The 23268-nt window shown below is 35.0% G+C and overlaps 2 protein-coding genes and 1 non-coding gene across 4 annotated transcripts; all 3 read right to left on the bottom strand.

Moving 5' to 3' along the window:
• Window positions 1-1854: 1854 nt before the first annotated feature.
• LOC132031039 (G-type lectin S-receptor-like serine/threonine-protein kinase CES101) lies at window positions 1855-5765 on the bottom strand. Of its 2 annotated transcripts, XM_059420881.1 has the most exons (8): window positions 4514-5765; window positions 4280-4405; window positions 3734-3823; window positions 3332-3516; window positions 3047-3257; window positions 2734-2971; window positions 2502-2652; window positions 1855-2224 (listed from the first exon to the last, which is right to left on the bottom strand). In XM_059420881.1, exons 1-8 carry the CDS (start codon window positions 5643-5645, stop codon window positions 1916-1918), a joined length of 2442 nt encoding a protein of 813 aa, XP_059276864.1. In that variant the 5' UTR covers window positions 5646-5765; the 3' UTR covers window positions 1855-1915. The 2 variants fall into 2 exon arrangements, with proteins under 2 accessions (XP_059276864.1, XP_059276865.1); XM_059420882.1 differs by lacking the exon at window positions 3734-3823.
• A 1972-nt stretch (window positions 5766-7737) lies between these two features.
• LOC132032214 (U6 spliceosomal RNA) lies at window positions 7738-7840 on the bottom strand. Its single transcript, XR_009408365.1, has one exon. It is a non-coding gene; the product is annotated as a U6 spliceosomal RNA (small nuclear RNA).
• A 265-nt stretch (window positions 7841-8105) lies between these two features.
• On the bottom strand, window positions 8106-17565 carry LOC132031038 (potassium channel AKT1). Its single transcript, XM_059420880.1, has 11 exons — window positions 17146-17565; window positions 12259-12624; window positions 11560-11617; window positions 11158-11475; window positions 10664-10909; window positions 10478-10576; window positions 10345-10377; window positions 10030-10215; window positions 9739-9933; window positions 9567-9642; window positions 8106-9212 (listed from the first exon to the last, which is right to left on the bottom strand). Exons 1-11 carry the CDS (start codon window positions 17334-17336, stop codon window positions 8320-8322), a joined length of 2661 nt encoding a protein of 886 aa, XP_059276863.1. The 5' UTR covers window positions 17337-17565; the 3' UTR covers window positions 8106-8319.
• Between the last annotated feature and the right edge of the window lie 5703 nt (window positions 17566-23268).

Raw genomic sequence — 23268 nt, 5'->3', positions numbered from 1 at the left:
TGTTAATATGTCCTAAATCTGATACCTAGGCATGGGTGGAGTCAGCAACTTAGGCGAAGGGTGGTCAGGTGCACACTTTAGGCCAAGATCGAGCGTATAGATTAAATGTTAACTATTATAAATATATATTTAATTTTACATGAAAAAAAAAAAATATATTCTAAGCCAAATTCCTGACTACGCCACTGCACCTAAGTGATGATAGAGAACCTGATGAGCTACCCATTAGGCTAACTCTTTATCTAAAATATATATATAACTTAAATTAAATAAAAGAAGAATAGAATACTACTAACGCTCTCTTATCATAAAAAGGTGCGGAAATATGATACAAACATAAGTAGTCCACCCATAAACCCCAAATGTATACCAAATAGCTTACAAATTTTAGACCATCGTCCAATATTTTCTATTAAAATTTTCAGTTACGTCATAAGGGATTTTTAGACCATGGTCTAAAGTTCGTAAATGTTAGAAGAAAAAGGTATTTCACTGTGCAACTATCCAAAAAAGAGACAATCTGTGAAAATTATGCCAAAAAGTAAATACTTAACTATTCTCTTTCTTCATTACAGTTCTACTCATTTTTAAATATTTTAAAATCCAACGAGTAGACATCATCCCTCATTAGATAGTACATTTTTAGTTTGGTTGTAAATATTATCTCAATATTTTTTTTTTGTTTGGGGTGGGGGGTGGGGGTGTTTAAGGGCAAATCAACTAAGTGCTTTTTATATAATTTGGTCCATTTTTTCAATTTTGATTGAAATAGACAATTTGAAGTTTGAAACATTGGTTTGAGAAATATAGGTTTTCATTCATCAAAATTTCAATTTTTTATAAGAGCCATTTTGGATTGACTTATTTTAGCTGTTTTAAGTCTTTTAAGCACTTTCATAGTGTTTGGATATGATAGAAAGTATTTATAAGCACTTAGTTTTAAGTCAAAATAATAACAATAAGGCAAAAGCCATAAATTAGGATTTCTAACTTATGGCTTTTGGCTTATAAGTCATAAGTTATAAGCCCATCCAAACAGACTCTAAGTGAAATTTATGTCTAACTTCAAACAAAAATATTCCTTCTTCAGCTTCAACTTCAAATATTCTTTTTTCTTTTAAATTTCAACCAAATATTATGTAAATTGAAGTTGAAATTTTTATTGTTCAGTTTCTGCTAACCCCATTAGTGATTGTTCTACTATCCTTTTCGAAGTACAACAAAGCTTCCTTATAAACTAAAGTCAGAGGCACTATCGATAGCAAGAAGCTAGTGACTCATTTCAAATCAGTAACTAGAATTGCACGAGGTATCACGAGAGCTTGTCTGTCATTCCTAAAATCAAGAAACTGAAGACAGTAAAGGGAATTGAGCATCTTTGTTAAAATCATTCTGAAGTACAAGGGGGTAACATGGTTGTTGAATCGAAGTTATTCATTTCATTCGCTACTAAAGCCCCTGCTATCAGGTCAAGTTTATTCGAGCTCGAAATATAACTAGTTAAATGATTGTATATTTCAGGTGAACTATGATAGGAAGATATTCATACTCATAATGTTCTCTATAGTGCACCTTTTGAAGTGTGGAGGCATTAGAGTTTCACCTGTCATGATGTCTTTCTTCATTACTAATTCTGATAATAGTTTCTTTTCACTGTATATACTTGCATAAATGTTGTTCTGATGATCAACACCTCGAATTTAAGATATACTAGTGGAATAGTATCAAAGAAATGGGACTCAAAATCAGCCCCACAAATAAGGTTGTACATATGAATGAATACTTGAAGTTGGTAACTTTTTACACTTCATCAAAAAGAATGTTAAATAAGCTACTTTCCCATTGACTGAATGTTAAATAAGCTACTTTCCCATTGACCATTTTGTAATTTAAATTTTCACTGTATTGGTAAAACTTATCTTGCTGTCAACTCTGAAATCGATAGCCCGTTTATCGAATATCTTACTACTTCTTCCGAGATCTCTGCACGTTGATCCCCTCTCTCTATGAAAAATCCTGGTCGCTCTGGTGCTGGTGGTGGTTGTCTCGTATCGTTCATAAGCATTGAAACGACACTTGACATTGAAGGCCTATCTTTTGCATAGTCTTGCACACAAAGTAGTCCCACATGAATGCATCTCATTACTTCATCGTGCGAGCATGATTCAATTAGTGTTGCATCTATTAGCTCCAAAGCTCTCTCTTCTCTCCACAATTCCCATGCCTAAAAACATAGTAAAAGTTTTATGTTTCTATGTTTCATGAGATAAGTTGAGAAAATGACAAAAATGTCCCTTATCTTTGGTTGTAGGTTCGAAATAGCCCCTTAAGTATTAACTGAGCAGTTTTGGTCCTTTAAGTTTGGCAAAAGGGAGCATTTTGGTCTCCGTCGGATAGTTACCAAACTCTGATTGTCAAATTTAATCAGAACTGTGAAAATAGAAAATATTTAACGGGAACTCACATTTGGAAAGTACAAATTTTGTAGTTTAGAGACTTACCAGTCCTATGAGGTTAAGTGGATGCTCAGAATCATAGCAGCTGTTGTTTTTCTTGCCACTAACAATTTCTAAGAGTAAAACTCCAAAGCTGAATACATCTGTCTTTGTTGAGACAATGCCTCTCAAGGCATACTCTGGAGACATATAGCCACTGAAATTGTATTCGAAAAATGTATTCAGAATTTCGAGTAATATAAAACTTATATATGAAAATATTGCTAATTTAACTTACTGTGTTCCAACAATTCTTTTCGTGTTTGCTTCAGATTCTTGCCTTCCAAAAATCCTCGCCATGCCAAAGTCCGATATCTTTGGATTCATGTCAGCGTCTAGTAAGATGTTGCTCGATTTTAAATCTCTATGGATCACTTTCAACCTTGAATATTTATGCAGATATAGTAGACCTTGAGCAACCCCTTCGATGATTCTGAATCGTGTGTCCCAATTTAGTAGCTCCCTTTTGTTACTATCTGTTCATATCATTATAAAGAATGAAATTGCTTGAAAGTATTTTAATTATTGAAGATGAGAAGTATGATATTTACCAAACAGGAAGAAGTCTAGGCTTTTGTTGAGCATGTATTCGTATACTAAAATCCGTTCTTCGCCTTGAGTACAGAAACCTAAAAGCCTAACAAGGTTAGTATGTTGAAGTTTTGCAATCAATAAAATTTCATTCTTGAACTCCAATAGGCCCTGTCCAGAACTCGTCGAAAGCCTTTTTATAGCTACTTCTTGCCCATCAGGCAATTCTCCCTGAAAATAAAATGACTCATTTCAGTATTTTATGCTTGCGCAAATCATATTCATTTAAAAATATTCATGTTTACCTTGTAAACGGGTCCGAATCCCCCCTCCCCGAGCTTATTTCCTGGTGAAAAATTATTCGTGGCTATTGCTAGGCTATCGAGGCTGTATAACTGCACTTCATGACTCATCTTCTTGTCTATTTTTCCCTTTTTTGATCTATTTGCTGTTTGATTAAGCAATAGCAAAGCTGTTGCTTTTGCTTTCCCTGATAGTAAAGAGGAAGTTGTGAGTTCTGAAGCCAAATATCGAATTTCTATATTGCTCGGACTCTTAAAAAATGTCGCCTCGTGCGTGGCTGATCCTCCAAAAGTAATGCATTTTTTGAGGATCTGACAGGGGTGTGGCAACATTTTAGCCGAGTCCGAGAAACATAGTTGAATTTTACTGGTGCAAACTTCTAGCTAAATTCTTCAAGTGCTCACCTTTTCCGCGTAAAAGGTAGCATAGGGAGCTAAGTCCTAAAAATAGTGTCAAACCAATTGCAGCTATAAGCCATGTCCACCATTTTATTGCTGCATCAACACAATGAGTCAAAATTCCCAAAACTACTGAAAGCATATATTTGGTGATATATATTTTGACATAAATTTTGCAACAGTGCATATATTTGGTGATATATATTTTGACATAAATTTTGCAACAGTGAGATGCATTTTTACATTGTACAGTTATAAACGGATGATCTAAAGGACCTTTCTCTGGATATACCCAAAACAAGGACTAGATTGTGTAATGATGATACTAAAAAAGTAGGCATGCCTATAATGTATGATTCTTGGTTAAATGGACCATATCGAGGAACAATCAAAATGACAAATTGTCTATAAGACCTCAATAGAGATATGTCAAAGGAAAAATTAACAGAAGCTACCAGAAATACTGTTTAAAAAGTGAGATTAATCAACTAATTCAGGAGCTAATATTCAGTTATTACAAATGCAAAAACAAGATTGATACACTATACATACAAGTTCTTTGAGATGAATCAGATGATCTTGGCGTTGAGTCGGGAGATATTGCTGGTGGTGAAGCCGGAGGAGGTGAGAATGTACTTGGCACATTTGTGTCGCTCCCATTTCTTATTGGCACCAAATCTACGAAAACAAGTTACAGAATTGATACACTGTTTGCTATTGTAATTATATCTGTCAAAAATTTATGTTTCTGACATAAAACAGATAATGAGGAAAATATGATCATACCTCTTTCACCATCAAGAATGAAAACATCTGATTGACTTTGTGAATCCAATATAGATACATTACTCCAAATTTCACAACCAGTTCCAGTAGCTGTGATAGAGTTAAAAGCAGCACAAGAACAATTGTTCTCACACTGTCTCTTGCAATCAAATAAACTCGTATTATTATTTAAAAATCTAAATCTATTACCCGAAACACTGTTTGGCCTCCTCTCAAACCATGAATTGTTTCTAATCGGGCACCTGATCGATTCTCTTGTCACACAACCAGCACTAGGCTTGTAAAAACACACTCCGAAAGGTCCTGCTGCTCCTCTTTCCTTGATAAAGCCGAACACATCTATCGCGTATCTAGACAAAGTTTTAGACTTATTGACCGAGTAAGTCACGTATTTTTCATCCTCTGTCGAAACAAAGCTCAAGTCTGCGTAGTCATAGTGAGATATTCGTGATACATTGGCAAACGTCCCGTTTTCCCAGGGCCCACTCATCCAAAACACACTTCTCATCCACCATATTATCAATTGGTCTATGCCAGTCGTGTTTATACCAATCGTAAAAGAACCCGAGGCTGGTATATCTTTGCTTATCCAAGAAGTAAGTGACCATATCTGTCCTGTTTTTGAATTTCTCCCCAGTCTCATCCCAGGTAATAGTGTATCAGTAGGATGATCAAAACTTTGCCACCAAGTTTGATTCACAGATCCATCAGTGTTCAATTCCTCTAACACAAAATTTCCGTTGTCGAGTAATGTAGCACTTGCATTTCTTGCTGATTTATCATTAGAACTTCTAAACAAAAAAAAACTATCGCTTCCATAGATAATTTTCAGATCTCCTTCATCCAATGTGAGATTGTTACTTGATGCATATGGTATTGGATTATCGCGATTAGCAACCCAAACGGGGCGATAATCATCGGGGAATAACGTCGTGTTAGAGGGTAAATTGTAGAATATGCCTATATAGTGAGTTTTATTGGCATCAAGGCTAAAAAACTCAAGCCTGAATTCCTTGTTTGGTGATTCCAATTTTTCTCCAACTCTAAGGTTTTGTCCCTGAAAAATTGTATCTTTTTGGGAATAAGAAAGAGTCATGAAGAGGAAAAATAGTAGGATTTGTAGCCATGCCATTAAAGAACTGATTGTCCTAGTACGAAAATTTGTATAGATCTTTTAACTATGTTCTTACAAAGTTATTCATTTAATTGAAAATTTGACCTAGTCAAAAAATGCAAGCAGAACATTTGCAGTCAACTTTCTCTACCTTGATATTATTGGAAAACTACCCGGATTTTCCTCTTTTTGTACGATTAGTTGACTATCCTCCATCATAGTTCTAGCTTCCATTTTATTCAAAATATCCACCAAGTAAAAATACTCCATCCGTTTAATTTCTACGAACCTATTTCCTTTTATCACTTAGGAAATAAATTATCCCTTTCAAAATTAAAAATAATTTAACTTAAACTTCTCATTTTACTTTTAATGAAAGGTTTTTATAGAGACACAAATGTTATGGCACATTTGAAACCGCCCACAAGTTTTAAAACTCTTATAGGCACACAAATATTATGTCGAGTTTAAGACGATACAGTTCCAAAATCTTCATTTTTTTCTTAAACTTTGTGTCCAATCGAATAGGTTCACATAAATTGAAACGGTACAAGTAATAAATCTCAAAGACTATAAATCAAATGAGTAGCGGTAGAATTTCGAACTTGAAGTCATAAAATTCAAATCTTGAATCTGTTTCAAGCTTTGGACTGGAGCCATTTTTTTGCAAGGATTGCCCTTCAAAGGCAATGGTCTTTAATTTTTTCCCCTCAAATTGCTGGCCTTTAATTTTTGCCCTTCACTTAAAAAATAGCCGAAAATACCTCGAGATTTTGGGTTCAAATCCCCGCTCAATAAAAAAAAAAATCACAAGGCAAGGCTTCATGAAAATTCTGCCTTATAAAGTAGAATTCTGCCTTATAAGGCTGAATTTTAAGCAAAAGTTTGCCTTGCGAAATTTTACAAGGCATAATTTTATTTTATTTTAATTTTACAAGGCATAATTTTATTTTATTTTACTCTGCTGGGCTTAACTTTTGCCCAAATAAGCCTAATTTTGCTACGAAACTTAGTCTTGTAATTTTTTTTTTTAATTGAGCCAAATTTAAACTCAAAACCTCGTGATATTTTCGCGAAGGGAAAAATTAAAGCATCAAAGAATTTGAGGACAAAAATTAAAGACCACCCCTGAATAACGGCAATTGCGCAAATTGCCCCACTGGAGTTCACCAAAGTGTCACTCTAACTGAACGATCCATCCAATCGATTAATAATATGGATTGATGACCTTACAAATATTGTAATTAAAACGTAACTATCACTATAATTAATACTCTCTCTGTCCCAATTTATGTAGCACATTTCGCTTTTCGAGATTCAAACTGTATAAATTTTGTTCATCATTTTAAGAATGTATTTTTTTAATCAAATTGATATGAGAAAAGTTGCAACTTATAATACTTTTCATGTAATTTTTAAATATATAAATTTTAATGTTAAAATATCGAATTAATCTAATCCATTTAGCTTCAAAGTTTAGGCAAATTGACTCTCAAAAAGTGAAAGTGTCATATAAATTGAAACGGAAGGAGTACAAATTTTAAAAGAACGCGTTAAGTGGGAAACTATTTAGGTGTCACATGAAACTTTAAGACTTTTGAGCCCTAACAACTGCATTAAAAAGTTCAAGACTTGTAAAAGTCGAATCAATTAGTCAAGTTTTGGTCCCCAACCATTTTGCGCGTAATAGAACTATTCTCAACCAATTTTCTCCACATTACTAAAAAATCTATATTTTTCCACCGAAAAATATTCAGCGGAAAAATCTAAATAGTAGTGTTTTTACACGGAAAAATTATGAAGTTTTTCAGCGTTTCAATGGGAACCTATTTCCCACCATGTGTTTTCCGATGAGCTGGTTCAGTTGGGAAAATTGTGTTTTATAGCACAAATTTATCATTAAATGTTGGTGGGAAAACACTTTGTTTCCGGTAGTGCCAGGCCTTTACTACTTTATCCATTTTTCCTTTCGTTTTAGTTTATGTCACCAAAACTTTAATCAGTTCCAATATCCAAAATGAATATCCATTTCTAAGTTTAGAAATAATTTTTCTTAAACTTCCTATTTTACCTTTATAATAACAAGCTTTATAGCTATATAGATATCCAGACAAATTTGGATCATTTCTCAATTTGCGTTTGTCATCCTTGCGCAAGGGTCATGCTAATTTTATTTGTATCGTTCCAGTTTTGCCGGATGTCCCCGAAGGGACGTGCACTTGATGCATTTTGTAGGACAATGAGGAAAGGAGGTGCATGGAACATTAGAGGAGGATCCAGAATTTAAGTAAAAGACTGTCAGTGTACGAGAAAATTAAACGAGATAAGGCTAAGCTGGCCTTGGCTATAAAAGTCACCAGCTATATTTATAATGTTAGAAAATACATATGTCGCTCATCTTTTATATAAGTCGATCACCAACTATATTCATAATGTTAGAGAATAACTTGTCACTCATCAGCTATATAAGTCGAAAGATGTTAAAGAGAAGTTTCTCAACTCTAAATATTTGTAAATTAGACAAAGGGGTAATTGGATGTACATATATTTTCTCATTCTGACTTTTACATGTTCACAAATTGGCTGTCAGTTAGTTTGCAACTCAACCTGTTCATCCCAAATTACCAATCTCCCACATCCCAAAAAAGAAACAAAATAATTATTTTACAATTTTGGTTTTCACCTCAACTCATCACAATTCTGATGATTTTTCTTCATCAATGCTTTCTTTATCACTAACAAAAACTAAACGATCACCATCTCTGATCAACTCTATATTGTCGATCTCAGCTCCCTCCTTGCTTACAACTTTGGCCTGCAAGATTCCATATCTACTTGAACCAATTTGAAGTAGCTCTTTGAAACTCTGTGGAAGTAAAACGAGTTTTCCCCCGTTGTCCCCTTTCTCGGGGCAACAAATTATCACTCTGGGAGCATAAGTCTTGGTTGTCGTGGCACTTACATTAGTCTCGTTTGCAGATAAAAGCACATCGTGCTCATTGGTCTGCTTTGCTGACATTATCCCGAATAATGAGTTGTGGAAGTTATTAGTCCTACGTCTGGGACGTGATCGCCCTAATGATCCACCGTCTAATCCTAGAAATGAGACTCCGTGGGATGCAGGGTAGATTGTCGGCTCGCTTTTGAACCTTCCGAGGAACCGAACCCCGTGTCGTTCCTCGGGGATTGGGTCAATGGATCGAGTTCTCATCACCATCCCGGATTCAAAGAGTTCTTTGATGTCTTCATGTCCTTGTTGCACAGCAAGGTCCCGGGGGGTCCAACCATGTTCGTCTACTTGGTCAACGTTAGCCCCTTGATCCAAGAGGTATTTTACTATTTCCATGTTTCCTTCACAAACAGCAACATGGAGCGCCGATGACCCGTTGATCTTGGGAAGCGTGATGTCCCCGCCATGACGGACAATGTCCTTGAGTAAACTCAAGTTGTTTTGTTCAACAGCAACGCAGGCGAAATGTCCCACATCACCAGCTGATAGTTTAGCACCGTTGTCAACAAGCAAACGGATCACCGGCTCATGCTTCCCCATGATAGCCTCCCACAATGGCACATTGCCTTCTGAATCTGTGCATGCACAAGAAACAAAATCAAATTCTTATCTGACTCTGTATCAGTGGACATGGTGAAAAAAATACGGATTTAGGGGTCATTTGGCTGCTGGTTAGGAAGTGAATTTTTTTTTTTTAATTTTTCAACTCACATCCTATTACCATGTTTGGTAGCATCTTAGTTACTATGTATAAAATCCAGCACACCATGTGCAGTGTTTGATTACTAGTTTACAATCCCGCATAACTAAAAGATGTAGAAGTTATGAGTCAATTTACATGAATTAGTAATACATGAATAAATAAACACCACATAACTGGCAAAAACAAATTTTGGCAACAACAGTTTGAAAATAGGACAGAACCATACCTCTACTGTTAGGATCAGCCCCGAAATCCAGCAGAAGAACAACACAGTTTTCAAGTCCTTTAGCTGCTGCGATATGCTGATGAGAGAAAACCAATAATAAAGGGGGGGGAAATGAGAAATGAATGAACATAGAATCCAAGCTCGGGTAACAGAAGTTTGTAAGGGTACAAACCAAAGCGGATCTTCCGTTGTTATCTGATTCATTTGGATCAAGGCCACGCTTCAACAAGTGATGCAACAATAAGTCATCACCTCTAAGTGTTGCAAAGCAAAGGGTGAGAGGCAAGTCCATTCTACCACGAGCTAGCATGTGCTCGGTCTCCATTAGAACTCCCTCCATAATTGGATTCTTCATTTCCTTCAAGTGCTGCTCAGCAAAAAGGAAAAATATAACAGCCATGTTTTAGTCAAATTATGTTATTCAAAATCATCAAAATTAGGAAAACTTTTGAGGCGTTCATACCTGAAGGAGATTATTCATGATTATAGTCCCGTCCCCAATATTGGCCTGGACGATATTCAGAAATGTGGTACGATTCATTCGTAGCAGCTGGCAGAGTCTCTTTGTTCGTACTGTAAATAGTTGAGGCCTATAACAAAGAACCCCGATTTCACCACAAAGATCACCAGCCCTGACCTCCCCAACAACCTGAAATATCCATTTTGGTTTCAGATCACCACTCGTGGTTCGGGAAATAAATTAGACGTGCTTCATTAAAAACACAAGTGAATTCTACTGAAAGTTTGAAGGTTTTGTGCATGTCAAGATAAAACTTGCCTGTTCAACTCCGTTTTTAAGCATCAATAGATCCTGTCAGATAAGTTCAACATTAGACTTGTACTATCAAGTAAAATACCACAATACATAAAAATGTTCGCGTTCAGATTACAAAAAGAGGTTGAAAATTTACCACAGCTCCTGTTACAAGAATATAGAAGTCGGTTGGCGCTTCGTTCTGCAAAATGACATCTTCTTTGGGAGGAAAGTACTCTGCCTTCATCTCCGAGACCTTGAATCACAGACTGAATGTCAAATATAAAAGAAAGCACGCTCAATAGATTTAAAACGGTGATTAATTATCTGATTCATAAGTTACCAGCTGGAAGAGTAGATCGTTTGACACACCACGAAACAAGTAAGCCTTATCTACTAAAGAGTAGAAAAGGAAATGTGAAACGCTTGAACGGATGGCTTTAGGAAGAGACTCGAGTGTCTCTTGCTGCTGAAGCCCTTCAGAGTCCGTTCTGAACTTCAAGCACAAGTGTGCAAGCATCTGATCTTGGAGGCGAGCGGGCAATTGGTTCCTCTGTGCAAAGCTCGAAGCAGCTTGAATCGTGTCTCTCTATTGCAAATGAATAAATGCATTTTAGAACCTAATAAACTTGTAGAGTTACTGATAAGATAATCAAACAACAAGATAATGAGTTGAATCCTCGGACAGTCACTCAGCGAATGGTAATTATCTCGGAAAGTCACTTTTCTTTGCTTTGTAACAGAAAAGTCACTCAACTAATTCAGGTGACTTTTTGAGATAATTATTGTTAGTTGACTGAAAGTCTTGTGAAATCAACCCCAAGATAATTAACTCACAAATTTTCTAGTCCTACTTGTCCCATGCACGACCAAGTTAGTCATATTTCCTATTAAATATGCTGTCAATCCCAAGTTAAACAGCATGTAGAAAATATCAAAGATCATCTCGCGAGTATTCTCTGGATGCAGATCACCATAACCGACTGTAGTGAGAGTAGTTATCGACCAATAAATAGAAGTGATATAACGAATCCATAAGCTCTGATTAAGGAAGTCTTCCATAGAGGCTCCAATCCATGTCTTCTTTGGGTCGGGATAATGAGCCGCAATCAGATAATAAAAGCATCCGGCACAATGAACAGCAAAGAGAGTGACCTATAGAGAAGAAAAAAGAAACAATATGTTAACTAGAACTACATCGATCAGCTCTTAATCAAATAAGAGGCGTAATGTACTTACACAAACAAGCTTTGCACATCGAACCCAAAAGTAATTGAAGTTCCTATCTTTCTCCAATCTGTTTTAAAGAAAAGACAAGGTTGGTATTACACTAAGCTTCAAGGGAAAAGATATGCATATATACAGTTAGACCTCTCTATAATAGTCGTCCTCTATAACAACATTTCACTATAACGGCCAAGTTTTCTTTGGAATTGACTTTCATGTTATGTTACATTATATGTTCTCTATAGCAGCATTTCGCTATAGCATCCAAAAAAATCAGTCAAACCTTTCTTTGTAGACCTTACTATTACCTTGAGAGGTAGAGAGGTTGGCACCGATAGACCCTCGGCTCAAGGAAAAGGTATCAAAATAGGAAATAGGCAAAGAACTATAAAAGCGAGACAAGGCATTCTGAAGAAAAAAGGAACAGTAACTAAAACAGAATAATAAGATAATCAAAGGACAGGAAACTATAAGAGAAAGATCACGACCACTAGTATGGAAGGACAATCGAGACAGCGCTCTATAACAACCGAAATGTTGTTATAGAGAACATATAATATAACATAATATGAAAGAACATAGCTTTTATAGTAAAATGTTATTATAGAGGATGACTGCTGTAGAGAGTGTTAACTGTATCCGGACAAACAACGCCGTGATAGAGGGGTACGATTGTAGTAGCATTGATCACTAGAAGGACAAACAAATTACCTGGCAAACAATGCACTAACTCTTCGTAGACGCCACAGACGAAGCATATTGAATAATCCATACAGACCTAAAGGTTTTGGGGAAATCTTCACAGCAAGTTCTGAAGGGATTGTTGATATGATATCGAATAACAACCACGTACTCGCATACTTCCAAGCAATCTTTTTGTGATTATCAACAAGTAAATAAGTGGTTCTATCCAAGTAAGCAACAAAGAAGGTAAGAATGATATCAATCGCGAAGAATCCATTGACAACATTGTCAGTCTTGGCAAGCGGTCCTATTGGTTTTTGCAGAAAGCCAAACTCGAACGGGGACACCCAAGCAGTGTAGATGACCAGCACAACTAAAAAAGTCTCCCATAACCTGCAAACATCATTTTAACCTGAGCTGATTTTAGAAAAATCCATGTTCCATTTCTGTGAGTCAGATATCAAATTTACCATCCAAACGATTGGTTACCAAATACAAACAACGACTGGGATATATTAACCAATCGAAATCTCAAAAGAAAAAGAACGACGACTCGTGAATTAAGTGTAACATGCTGAACTTGTTAGCACGTGTCTATTATGCTTGTCTACAAGAAAAGCAGAAAATTTGTCACCCCATTCTAAAATGGTGAAATTAATCTAGTTGCTAAGTCAATTAAACTTCATGAAAGAACTATCTGAAACAAGAAATTGACAACATTTGTTACAAAATGAAATGTAGGATTCTGTTTCTTAAGCAATGTAAAACATAAATAGAAAGTTGTAGCAAGTACCAGTAACTTGGTAAACTAAAACAATGTTGCCAAAATCCATTTGTCTTTAAGTTATATTGTTCTGCTAGAAATACATGTTTTAGTTTTAGTTTTTTTTTTTTTTTTAATTTTTTTTTCTTTTGTTTCTTTTTTTCTTTAATCAACGAACTTTGAATCTGTTATATCCTGGAGAATTTCAAAGTGTCCCAGAGTGGATATGCCTGTCTCCAGAAGCGGCAACTATGGGCATTAGTCACTTATATTTCTGGGCTGATATTGGTGCTAAATTTTATATGTTCTCTGTATCAGCACTTCACTATAGCAGCAAAAAATTATCCGGACTAACGACGTTGTTATAGAGAGGTTTGACTATATCTCTTTTAGACACTGAAGTATATATAAGTTAGTCAACCTTAATACTCCCTATCTTCCATTAGTCAACCTTATTACTCCCTCCCTCCCATTTTATGTGAGGCAATTTTCTTTTCGTTTGTCCCAAAAAGAATGATAAAAGTAATTTAATTTAATTTTTTAAATTTTATTCTTTATAAGATGATTTATAGTCGAACAAATATATAAAATTTATGTGAAACCACAAATTTCAAAAGTCTTTCATTCTTTTTTGGACTCCGCGACCAATCAAACACGGGCATATGAAATGAGCCAAACACCGGGCATATGAAATGAGCCAGTGGGAGTAGCAAAGACACAAAGCAGATATTTTGGGAGCAGTAATTGTCAGTTTTTGATTTCAAATGATTGAAACCTACAAGATAATATGGTCCAATGGAGTCTGATCATCCAGGTACGGCAGAAATTAAAATATCTGATATGACTCTCTGCAAGATGATATTTTTATGGGTGTTAGTAAAATCTTAATGTTGGATTTTACCCAACATAATATTTTCTTTTAAATCTTGATAAAGCAAAGATCTAGAAAGAAAGAAAAAAGCAAATTGGTGCACTAAACTCGCGCTATATGTGGGTCCATGGAAAAGCAAGACCACATTGAGTCTATTTTTCCGTGCATTTCTAGAAGAGGTTATTTTTAGACTTGAAATCGTGACCTCCTGATTAAGTGTCACAATTTTAACTGTTGCACCAAGGCTCCCTTCTAGAGTAAAGATTAGAATAGCAATAACCCAAGGGCATCCAAGGATGTGGTCCAAATGTAATTTAGTAAAAGGAAAAATTATGAGAGGCCAAGTTTCCGTAAAATAATTTAGTGCCCGTTTGTCCATGAATGGTTTTCACTTTTTTTCAGAATATTATTCCGGAGAACTGTAACATTTGAAATTGAATTTGAAGTTGAATTACAGAAAATTCCAGAATTCAAAAAGTGCTGTTTTCACAATTTTCACACCCAAAAATCAGAAGCAACTCCAATTTGTATTCATGTCAAAACACAACACCAATAACCAATTATCATTTTTCAACTTGAAAACAATTACTTATTTTTTTCAAATTTCACAATTCTTTATGTCCGGACACCTGCTTAGACGCACAAACGAATTGGGACACCACAATTTTTAAGAAAAAATAGCAATAAAACAAAAGTGGAGGTAAAGAAAAAGGTTTTGATTTGGTCAAAAAAAGGCAAAAAGGAGGAGGAGGAGAAAAACACAGAAAGTGTTAACAGTGGAAAATATGATTTTTGTTTCAGCTACAACAGTGGCAGTCAAAATTAATCAGCCTAACTTTGTTTTGTACCCTACTAACCAGGCAAATAAAAGGACAAGTCCCCACCTCAGGGTAGAAATTGAATCATTTTCCTCTCTCCCATGCTATTTGACTTTGCTAAATGTGAATAAGAGCCCGTTTCTTATAAGTGGCTGAAAATAACTTATAAACTGTTTTCAACTTTTTTCAGTGTTTGATTGATCAGTTTATAAGCTATTTTGTGCTTAAAATAAGTCCAAAAAAATATTTAAATTTGTTTGGCTTAGTTTATCTAAAGTTGCCTTATAAAAAAATTTGAAAGAAAAAAAAAAAAAGTTGAGGTAGCCCAACTTTTTTTTTTTTGGCTTATAAGCTGTTTTTTTTTTAAGCCCATCCAAACAGGCTCTAAGTAAGAAGTAGTAATTTTGTTTTCTTCAAATCATTCTAGAGACCAATTTTTTTTTTCTCCGTCTAAGTTTTAATAGAGAGAATTATCTGATATTTATGTCGGTGCAAAATAACCTGTATCGAATGAATAGTTGAGAAGATGGCCCCTGCACCATTTTTATAATAAAAGGGTGTAAAAGTTTCTTATCTTACCAACTTGGTGATAGGTATGTTTATTCTTAACGAGAAGTTTCATATTTAAACTTTGGAATAGAATCATATGAAGCATTTTATCCCCTAAAATTATATTTTTTGACGTGAACTGGGATTAATTGGGCCCGAACCGAAGACTATAAGTGGGAAACCAAAAAAATTAAAAGAAAATGGGAAGACACGGAGTAACACACGGAGAAAATAAAGCATCAGACAGATCTAGGTTATTAGACAAGTTACTCAAATATTCTACTATCTTTTTCTCCAACCAAAAAAAGTCAGAAGAAAATAGTGTGAATGAATTTTCAAAGATGGTCATATAGCAAAAATCTTTCGTAATCTTAACGTTTAAAAGTAATCTTCTTTTTGCGCGGATTACCCTTTATTTGGGGTGGTCTTTAATTTTTGCCCTTCAAATTGGCGATCTTTAAGTTTTACCCCTCGCCTAACGCCCCGAAATTGTGAATTCGAATCCTAACTTCTCGCTTTAAAAAAAAAAATCACAAGCGAAATTTCGCGAGCTGAGATTTGCGCCGCAGTCGCACGTAATTTTGCCCACGCAAATTTTGTTCGTGTCATGAAAAATTCACGTGCCGAAGGCGACAAAATTTAAAGACTACCATTTTGAGGGGTAAAAATTAAAGACCACCCCCAACGAAGGGCAATCCTGCAAATTGCCCCGTAATCCTGTACACAAAATAAGGGGGAGAGAGAGAGATTAAAAAAAAAAAAAATTAGTTTGTCTTGCAGATAAATATAAAAAAGCATAGTATTTTATGCTTAAAAAGTTAGACGTTATTTTCAACAAGCCCACAAGAAACTTAAATAAAGACGAATGAAACAAAGTCTCCAACCATAGTAATGCAAGGTGTGCTATTGTTAAAATAAAACATTGTGGTGGAGCATACTAGAAGATCCTATACACTTAATTAAAAAAGCTGACGAAAATAGAAAAGACGAAGACCAACTTTTTAGATGAAAATTAAAAACTATAGTGGAAAAAAACAAAAGTATGTTGCTTACGTTGAACTATGAAGATTAGGATATTAATTTTAGCACAGATAGAAAAATGTTCCGCAATTTTTTTATTCTACCATGTAGAGTTACAACTAATTTGTGATGTGAGATAACATGTACTCGTGAAAGTCAATGTTTCAAGCATCAAATACCGATACTTGTTTTTCATTCATTCAATCAACTATACTGATTAATTTGGATTCGAGCCATGTAAGGCCCGCCAAAAGGCCACTTCCTACCGCGAGTATCTTCATACTCAAAACTCAAAACTCAAAACAACTGCACTTAATTTTAGCGGCGGATGCAGAGTGTTACTCACAAGTTAATAAGAACTCAATAATTTTTATCTAGACCTTGTATATGTATTAACAGATTCACTAAGTATTTATAAATATTTGATTGTAAATTCATTTGTATGTTATTGTAATATTAACTTGAGATTGTAATATGAACTCACAAATTTTAAATTCTAAATACACCTCTGCTCGGTCCATTAGTTAGGATCCAGGCCACTATATCACCAATTTATCTTCATTTCTCGCTGTAAGTAAATATTCATCATAATCATGCTTTTTTCTTCAAGAATTCTCTCAATCTTCAATATTCATATAAAAGAAGATATCTATGAACACCCATAAATGAAACAAAGCTGAGAAATTTCTGATAAGGAACGCTTTTCTTTAACGGTCTTTGAGGGATACAAAACTAAATTGTCAAGTCAGAAAAGTAAAATAAAGGACAGAAGAAAGAATAATAGAGAAGCTTCCGCGTTAACCGCCTTATGCAGCATGAATTTCAATTAGTCGAGTCAATAAATTTTGAATACTGAATGATTAAACTAAAAAAAAAAAAAAAGAATATAGAACCTGTAATGGCGATCATAAGGAGAAACAATAAATCTTTGAAGCTTGACTCTTCTATTACTTCTAGCACCAAGTGAAGGTAATATCCCAGTGGAAAGACTATAATGACTACTATCTCTTGATAATTCTTCAATTTCTTGTGCTGCACCACACATTGAAACTCCCAAAACTCCAAGTCCTCTATTGTCTCCCATAGCTCTATTCTTCTCTTTTTTTTTTTCTCTTGTTTTATTTTTCACAACTTTCCTTTATTTATACATATATATATCTGTGTGTAGAGAGAGATATATGGAGAATTTCAAGGAGTAATAATCATGGGGGTACAAAAAAGGAAACCTATTTATAGAGAAAAAAGGTTCCTTTAGCAGACACCCACCTATAAAGACTCGTGAATCTCAACACATGTTGTTGGTGTTATGTAATTAGGGGTGGGGTTTTACTGATACAAGAAAGGAAAAAGAGAGGAACTTTTACAGGTTTTTTGTTGTCGCTTTTTTGCCCTTGATTAGTTTGTGCACACGTATAGAAAATATACAGTAGTAGTAATGTATACTCTTTCTTGTCTTTTAATAGAACCCGCGGCGCGGGTAGAGGCGGATCTAGTATTTTAGTTACGAGTTCATTCAAATCCTCCTTTTAGAATGTCGATTATTAGGTAATCGCCCATTATATATAACACCAGTCGGACGGAAAAACTTTATTGAATTGAGTTGTATGTAGAAGGTTCAGCAAGGGATGTGGATTGAGTCCGAAATCTGGTGAAAGAGAGGGCCTTTTTTAATTCACCGAGTGTTTGGTATGAAGAAAAATATTAAAACATAATTATTTTTCTTAGTTATTTTTAGTGTTTTGGTAAATAAACAAAAAAATATTATCTTGAAAGCATTTACATATAATGAACTTAGGTGAGAGTCGTAGGTATAGGGCCTAGGGGGTGGAGTGTGTTGAAGGGTGCGGAGAAGACAATCAGTATGAAACGCCACTTATAAAACTTTTTTTTCCCGTTTTCACAATGTTGAAGAATGTTATAATTAAGCAAGAAGGGTAGATTAGTCATTCTACATCCTTAAGCTTGTTAGTTAGTTAGTTTGTGGTCCATAACTATAAATAGGACCTCTAAGTGTAATTTAACAGAAGTTGATTAACAGCTATATTTTCCACCTCTCTCTCTCCTCTTCTTCTCCAATGTACTTCTCTTTGATCCAATTAGGGTTCATTACTTGAATTCACTGATTACTTCATGGTATTAGAGCAGGAAGATTCAAATCAATGCTTATAACAATCCGCACGATAATCGATTTGATTGCTAAATCTCAATCGATCGCAATTTCAAGGTTTTTCTCAAAATTTTCTCTCGATCAAATTAGGTTAAATCCAAGGTGTTTGAATAGTAATTTTAATGGCTACTACTAACGGAACCGAACCAGTAAATGCGAGTAGGATCAATTGATTCACAGTCTCTAGTAGTCGATTACAATTATCCGCTATATCTGCAATCAACCGATGTAAGTGGAATATATACTTCCTTTTCAGTTAAGAGGCAATGAAAACTATACGGTATGGAATAAGTCTATGAAAATTGCTCTACTAGGAAGAAACAAGTTAGGTTTTGTGAATGGAAAGTGTCAGAAATTTGTTTATCCTGAGAGTTTATGGGATTAGTGGGAGCGAGTGAACGTATTGTGTTGTCATGGCTTATGAACTCAGTAGCTAGTAATTTGACTGGAGTAATAGTGTACGCAAATAATGCATAGTATGTGTGGGAAGATCTGAAAGAGAGATTTGAAAAGGTAGATGACTCAAGATCTTTTAACATACATCAAGAAATTGCTAATGCAGTTCAAGGAACTTAGTATGTGTCTGTGTACTATTCTAGATTGAAAGAGCTGTGGAATGAGTTTGAGTCTATGGTTCCAGTCTCTGGTTGCAACTGTGACAAATGAAAGGAGTTTGTCCTATATGTACAAAGACAAAAATTGTATCAGTTTCTTATAAGGCTTAATGAGTCCTACTCTTAAGCAAGAAGTCATATATTGTTGTTAAGTCCACTACCAAGTGTAAACTAGGCCTATTCCATGATAATTAGTGTTGAAAATAAAAGGTTTGTAGCAACAGCAAATGCTTCAGGGCTGTTAGGATCAATGTCTAGTAAGAATCAAGGAATTAGTGAAAGTGATGATGTTGCAATGTACTCTAGAGCTGGAAATCCAAATCAGAAGGTCAAAAAGCGATATAATCCTAACTACAATCCTAATGCCTTTTGTGATTATTGTAAATTCAAGGGACATTTTAAGGCTAATTGTTACAGATTGGTTGGATATCCACCAGATCATCCTAAGGCAAACCAAGTGGATAACGGGTTTAGCCAAAATATGGGTGATAACAGGTTCAATCAGATGGATAACAGGTTTCAGTAGTTTCAACAAAATGATGACAGATTCAAGGAAAGATTTAGTAGAGGAGGAGGACATGTCAACCATACTGCACATAGTGCAATCACTGAACACTGGAATGCAAATAGTTCTCAAGCTACATATGGTCAAAATCTTCCACCTATAACTCAAATGAATCAAATGGAGATACCTCATGCAAATTCTGGTCAATTAATAACTTATGGTACACCTAGCATTAACAACAATTGGATCAATTTCAAAAGACAAAAGGACCAAATCTTACATCATCTCAATATGCTGAAATTTGTCAAATGATGGAACAAAGTCATCTTGCTGCTCAATCATCAATCAGTTCACATGTTGCTAATATGACAGGTAAAAGTAGTGCCCTGTTAGTCTCAAGTAATTCACAAGAGTGGATAATTAACTCAGGGGCTACTGACCATATGACTTCTGATCTAAATTTACTAGATAAGACTACTTTAGAAAACCAAAAATTGATAAAAGAGTAGTTTTACCTAATGGAGAAATTACTTATGTGAAACAGACTGGTACAAGTGATATATCGGACAGTAGTAAAGTCCCTAATGTGTTTTACATACCAGAATTCAAGTTTAACCTTGTCAGTATCAAAGTTAACTAGACAAATGAATTGCTCAGTCAAGTTTTATCCTGATTTTTGTGATTTCCAGGATCTCTTCACTGGGAAGGTGAAGAAGATTGGTAAAGAAGATGACGGTTTATACTGTCTCATAAGAACAAAAATCAGACTTACTAAAGAACAAATAGTTGATTGTGGACTCTCCTCAGCTAGTGGAGTAAATGATGATGACATTATTCTATGGCACAAAACAATGGGACATGTCCCTACAACTACTCTACAGAAGTTGTTTCCTTCACAATTTTCTAGTATTACATACCTATTAAATAAGTGCACAGTATGTCCTTGTGCAAGGCAAACTAGATTGCCATTTCCTAAAAGTAGTACTGCTAGTTCTAGACCATTTGAGCTTGTACATATGGATGTATGGGAACCCTATAAAACTGCTACTTTTGATGGTTATAAGCCTTTCTTAACTGTTGTAGATGACTTCACAAGATTCACTTGGGGGGTTTTTGTTGAGATTAAAATCTGATGATTTTTTGCATATCACAAATTTTCCATCTCTTATAAAGAGTCAGTATGACATGAACTGATGATGGAACAGAATTTGTGAACTCTTTATGTCACACTTTGTTTATTGATTAAGGCATAATCCATTAGAAGTTTTACCCATACTCCTCAACAAAATGGACTAGCTGAGAGAAAACATAGACATATCCTTTAGATTACTAGAGTTGTAATATTTCAAGCTCACATTCCTATTAGATTTTGGGGACATTGTGTATAGGCTACAATATATATCATTAATATACTATCATCAAGTATTATCAATGATTGTTCTCCTTATGAAAAACTAAATCACAAAAACCTTCTTTACTGCACTTAAGAGTGATTGGTTGCCTGTGCTTTGCCAAAATCCTCCATCAAACAGATAGGTTACAATCTAGAACAAGGAATGTCATTCATATGGGCTACTCAGAAACACAAAAGGGTTACATCTTATATGATATGGATAATAAGTGTTTCTTCGTGCATAGAGATGTGATATTCAAGGAAGATATTTTTCCGCTTTCAAAACTAACAGACTCTACTACTCTATTTTCACCTCTTATACCTGTCTATGAAAACATGAGAACTGTATTACCTGTTTCTACTAACCTTGATATGAGTGGTACACAAAGTTCAAATGATAACATAAGTGAAACAAGCATTGATAATGAGCAGATACATGTAGAAGATGTAGGAATGTTGGTGTCAACCTGGAGAAAATGCAATTCAAGACCAAGTTCAGCCTGCAGTTGAGCAAATGGAACTACTTAATCTAAATGTCATACATGGCCAAGTACAACAACCTACAAGGAAGTCAACTAGAGGAAAATATCCACCATGTTGGATGAAATAGCTTGTATCTCTGAATGTCCATAATGACATTCCTTATGCACTATGTAACTTATGATCACTTATCATCTACTACTTCTATTGTTTCTAGTACAACTGAACCTTCTACCTATAGAGAAGCAATACAAGATCCAAGATGGATTGAAGCTATGCAGGCTGAAGCAGATGCACTGCAACAAAATAACACCTGGAAGATAGTGCCTCTACCAGATGGAAATATACCAATTGTATGCAAATGGATATTCAAGATCAAGTACAAGGCAGGTGGAGAAACAGAAAGATTCAAAGCAAGATTAGCGGTCAAAGGGTACAGTCAACAAGAAGGAATAGATTACCAAGAGACATTTAGACCAATTGTAAAGATGGTAACAGTCAGAAATGTTTTGGTTATAGCAGCTGCTAGAAAATGGCATATACATCAAATGGATGTGTATAATGCTTTCCTTCAAGAGGATCTAGATAATGAAATATAAATGGAGTTGCCACAAGGATTTAAGAGTCAGGGGGACAATAGACAAGTATGTAACCTCATTAAATCCTTGTATGAACTGAAACAGGCTCTAAGACAATCGAATGCAAAGTTACAAGAAGCACTACTCAGGTTCAAGTTTGTTCAGAGCCAATATGAGCATTCATTATACTATATTAGTCTATGTTGATGACATGCTGATTACTGGAGATAGTTTGCAGTTAATAATTGAGACCAAACTTGCCTTACAAGAAGCATTTAAGATGAAAGATTTGGGGGAACTAAAATATTTCTTTGGTATTGAATTCGCAAGGTCAAAAAAAGGAATCTTAATGCATCAAAGAAAATATGCATTAGAATTTATTTCAGAATCAGGGTTGAGTGCTGCTAAACCTGCAACTACACCAATGGATACAAATATCAAACTTACTACCAGAGAGTATGATAAACATACCAAAAGAATTTATAGCCAACAACATGAAGGACATAACAAATAAGTAGCCAATGTAGGAAATGAATTGATACATGATCAAGGAATGTATCAAAAACTGATAGGCAAACTATTATACTTAACAGTTACAAGGCCTGACATAGCTTACAGTGTACAAACCTTAAGTTAGTTTCTCCAGCAACCTAAGAAGTCACATCTGGAAGCTGCATTGAGGATCATTAGATACATCAAATCACAGCCTGCACAAGGGATATTACTATTAAGCAATAGAAAAAACATATTTATATCATTTTGTGATGCTGATTGGGCTGCATGTTCATTCTCAAGAAAATCAGTGACTGGATTCTTAATAAAGTTAGGAGATTCACTTGTTTCTTGGAAGTCTAAGAAACAAACAACAATCTCTAGAAGCTCAGTAGAAGCTGACTACATAAGTATATCAACAATAGTTTCAGAATTGACTTGGCTAACTGGATTGATCAAAGACTTAGGAGTTCAAATTCAATTACCAGTTTGCATTCATAGTGATAGTAAAGCAGCCATCCAAATAGCAGCCAATCTTGTCTTCCATGAGCGGACAAAACATATAGAAATTGACTGCCATTTTATAGGAGAGAAGATTCAACAAGGCTTGATCAGGAATGAATATATAAACACCATTGAGCAGCCGGCAGATGTTCATACAAAAGGGTTGAATAGAGTTCAACATGAATACCTTGTATCCCAGCTAGGTTTACTTAACATTTTTATGGCACCTAGCTCGAGAAGGAGTGTTGAAGAATGTTGTAATTTAGCTAGAAGGGTAGATTAT

The sequence above is a fragment of the Lycium ferocissimum genome, chromosome 9 (assembly GCF_029784015.1).
Source record: "Lycium ferocissimum isolate CSIRO_LF1 chromosome 9, AGI_CSIRO_Lferr_CH_V1, whole genome shotgun sequence".
Taxonomy (NCBI): Eukaryota; Viridiplantae; Streptophyta; class Magnoliopsida; order Solanales; family Solanaceae; genus Lycium; species Lycium ferocissimum.
The sequence above is the reverse complement of the archived record's forward strand: the minus strand, read 5'-3'. Positions and strand labels throughout refer to the sequence as shown.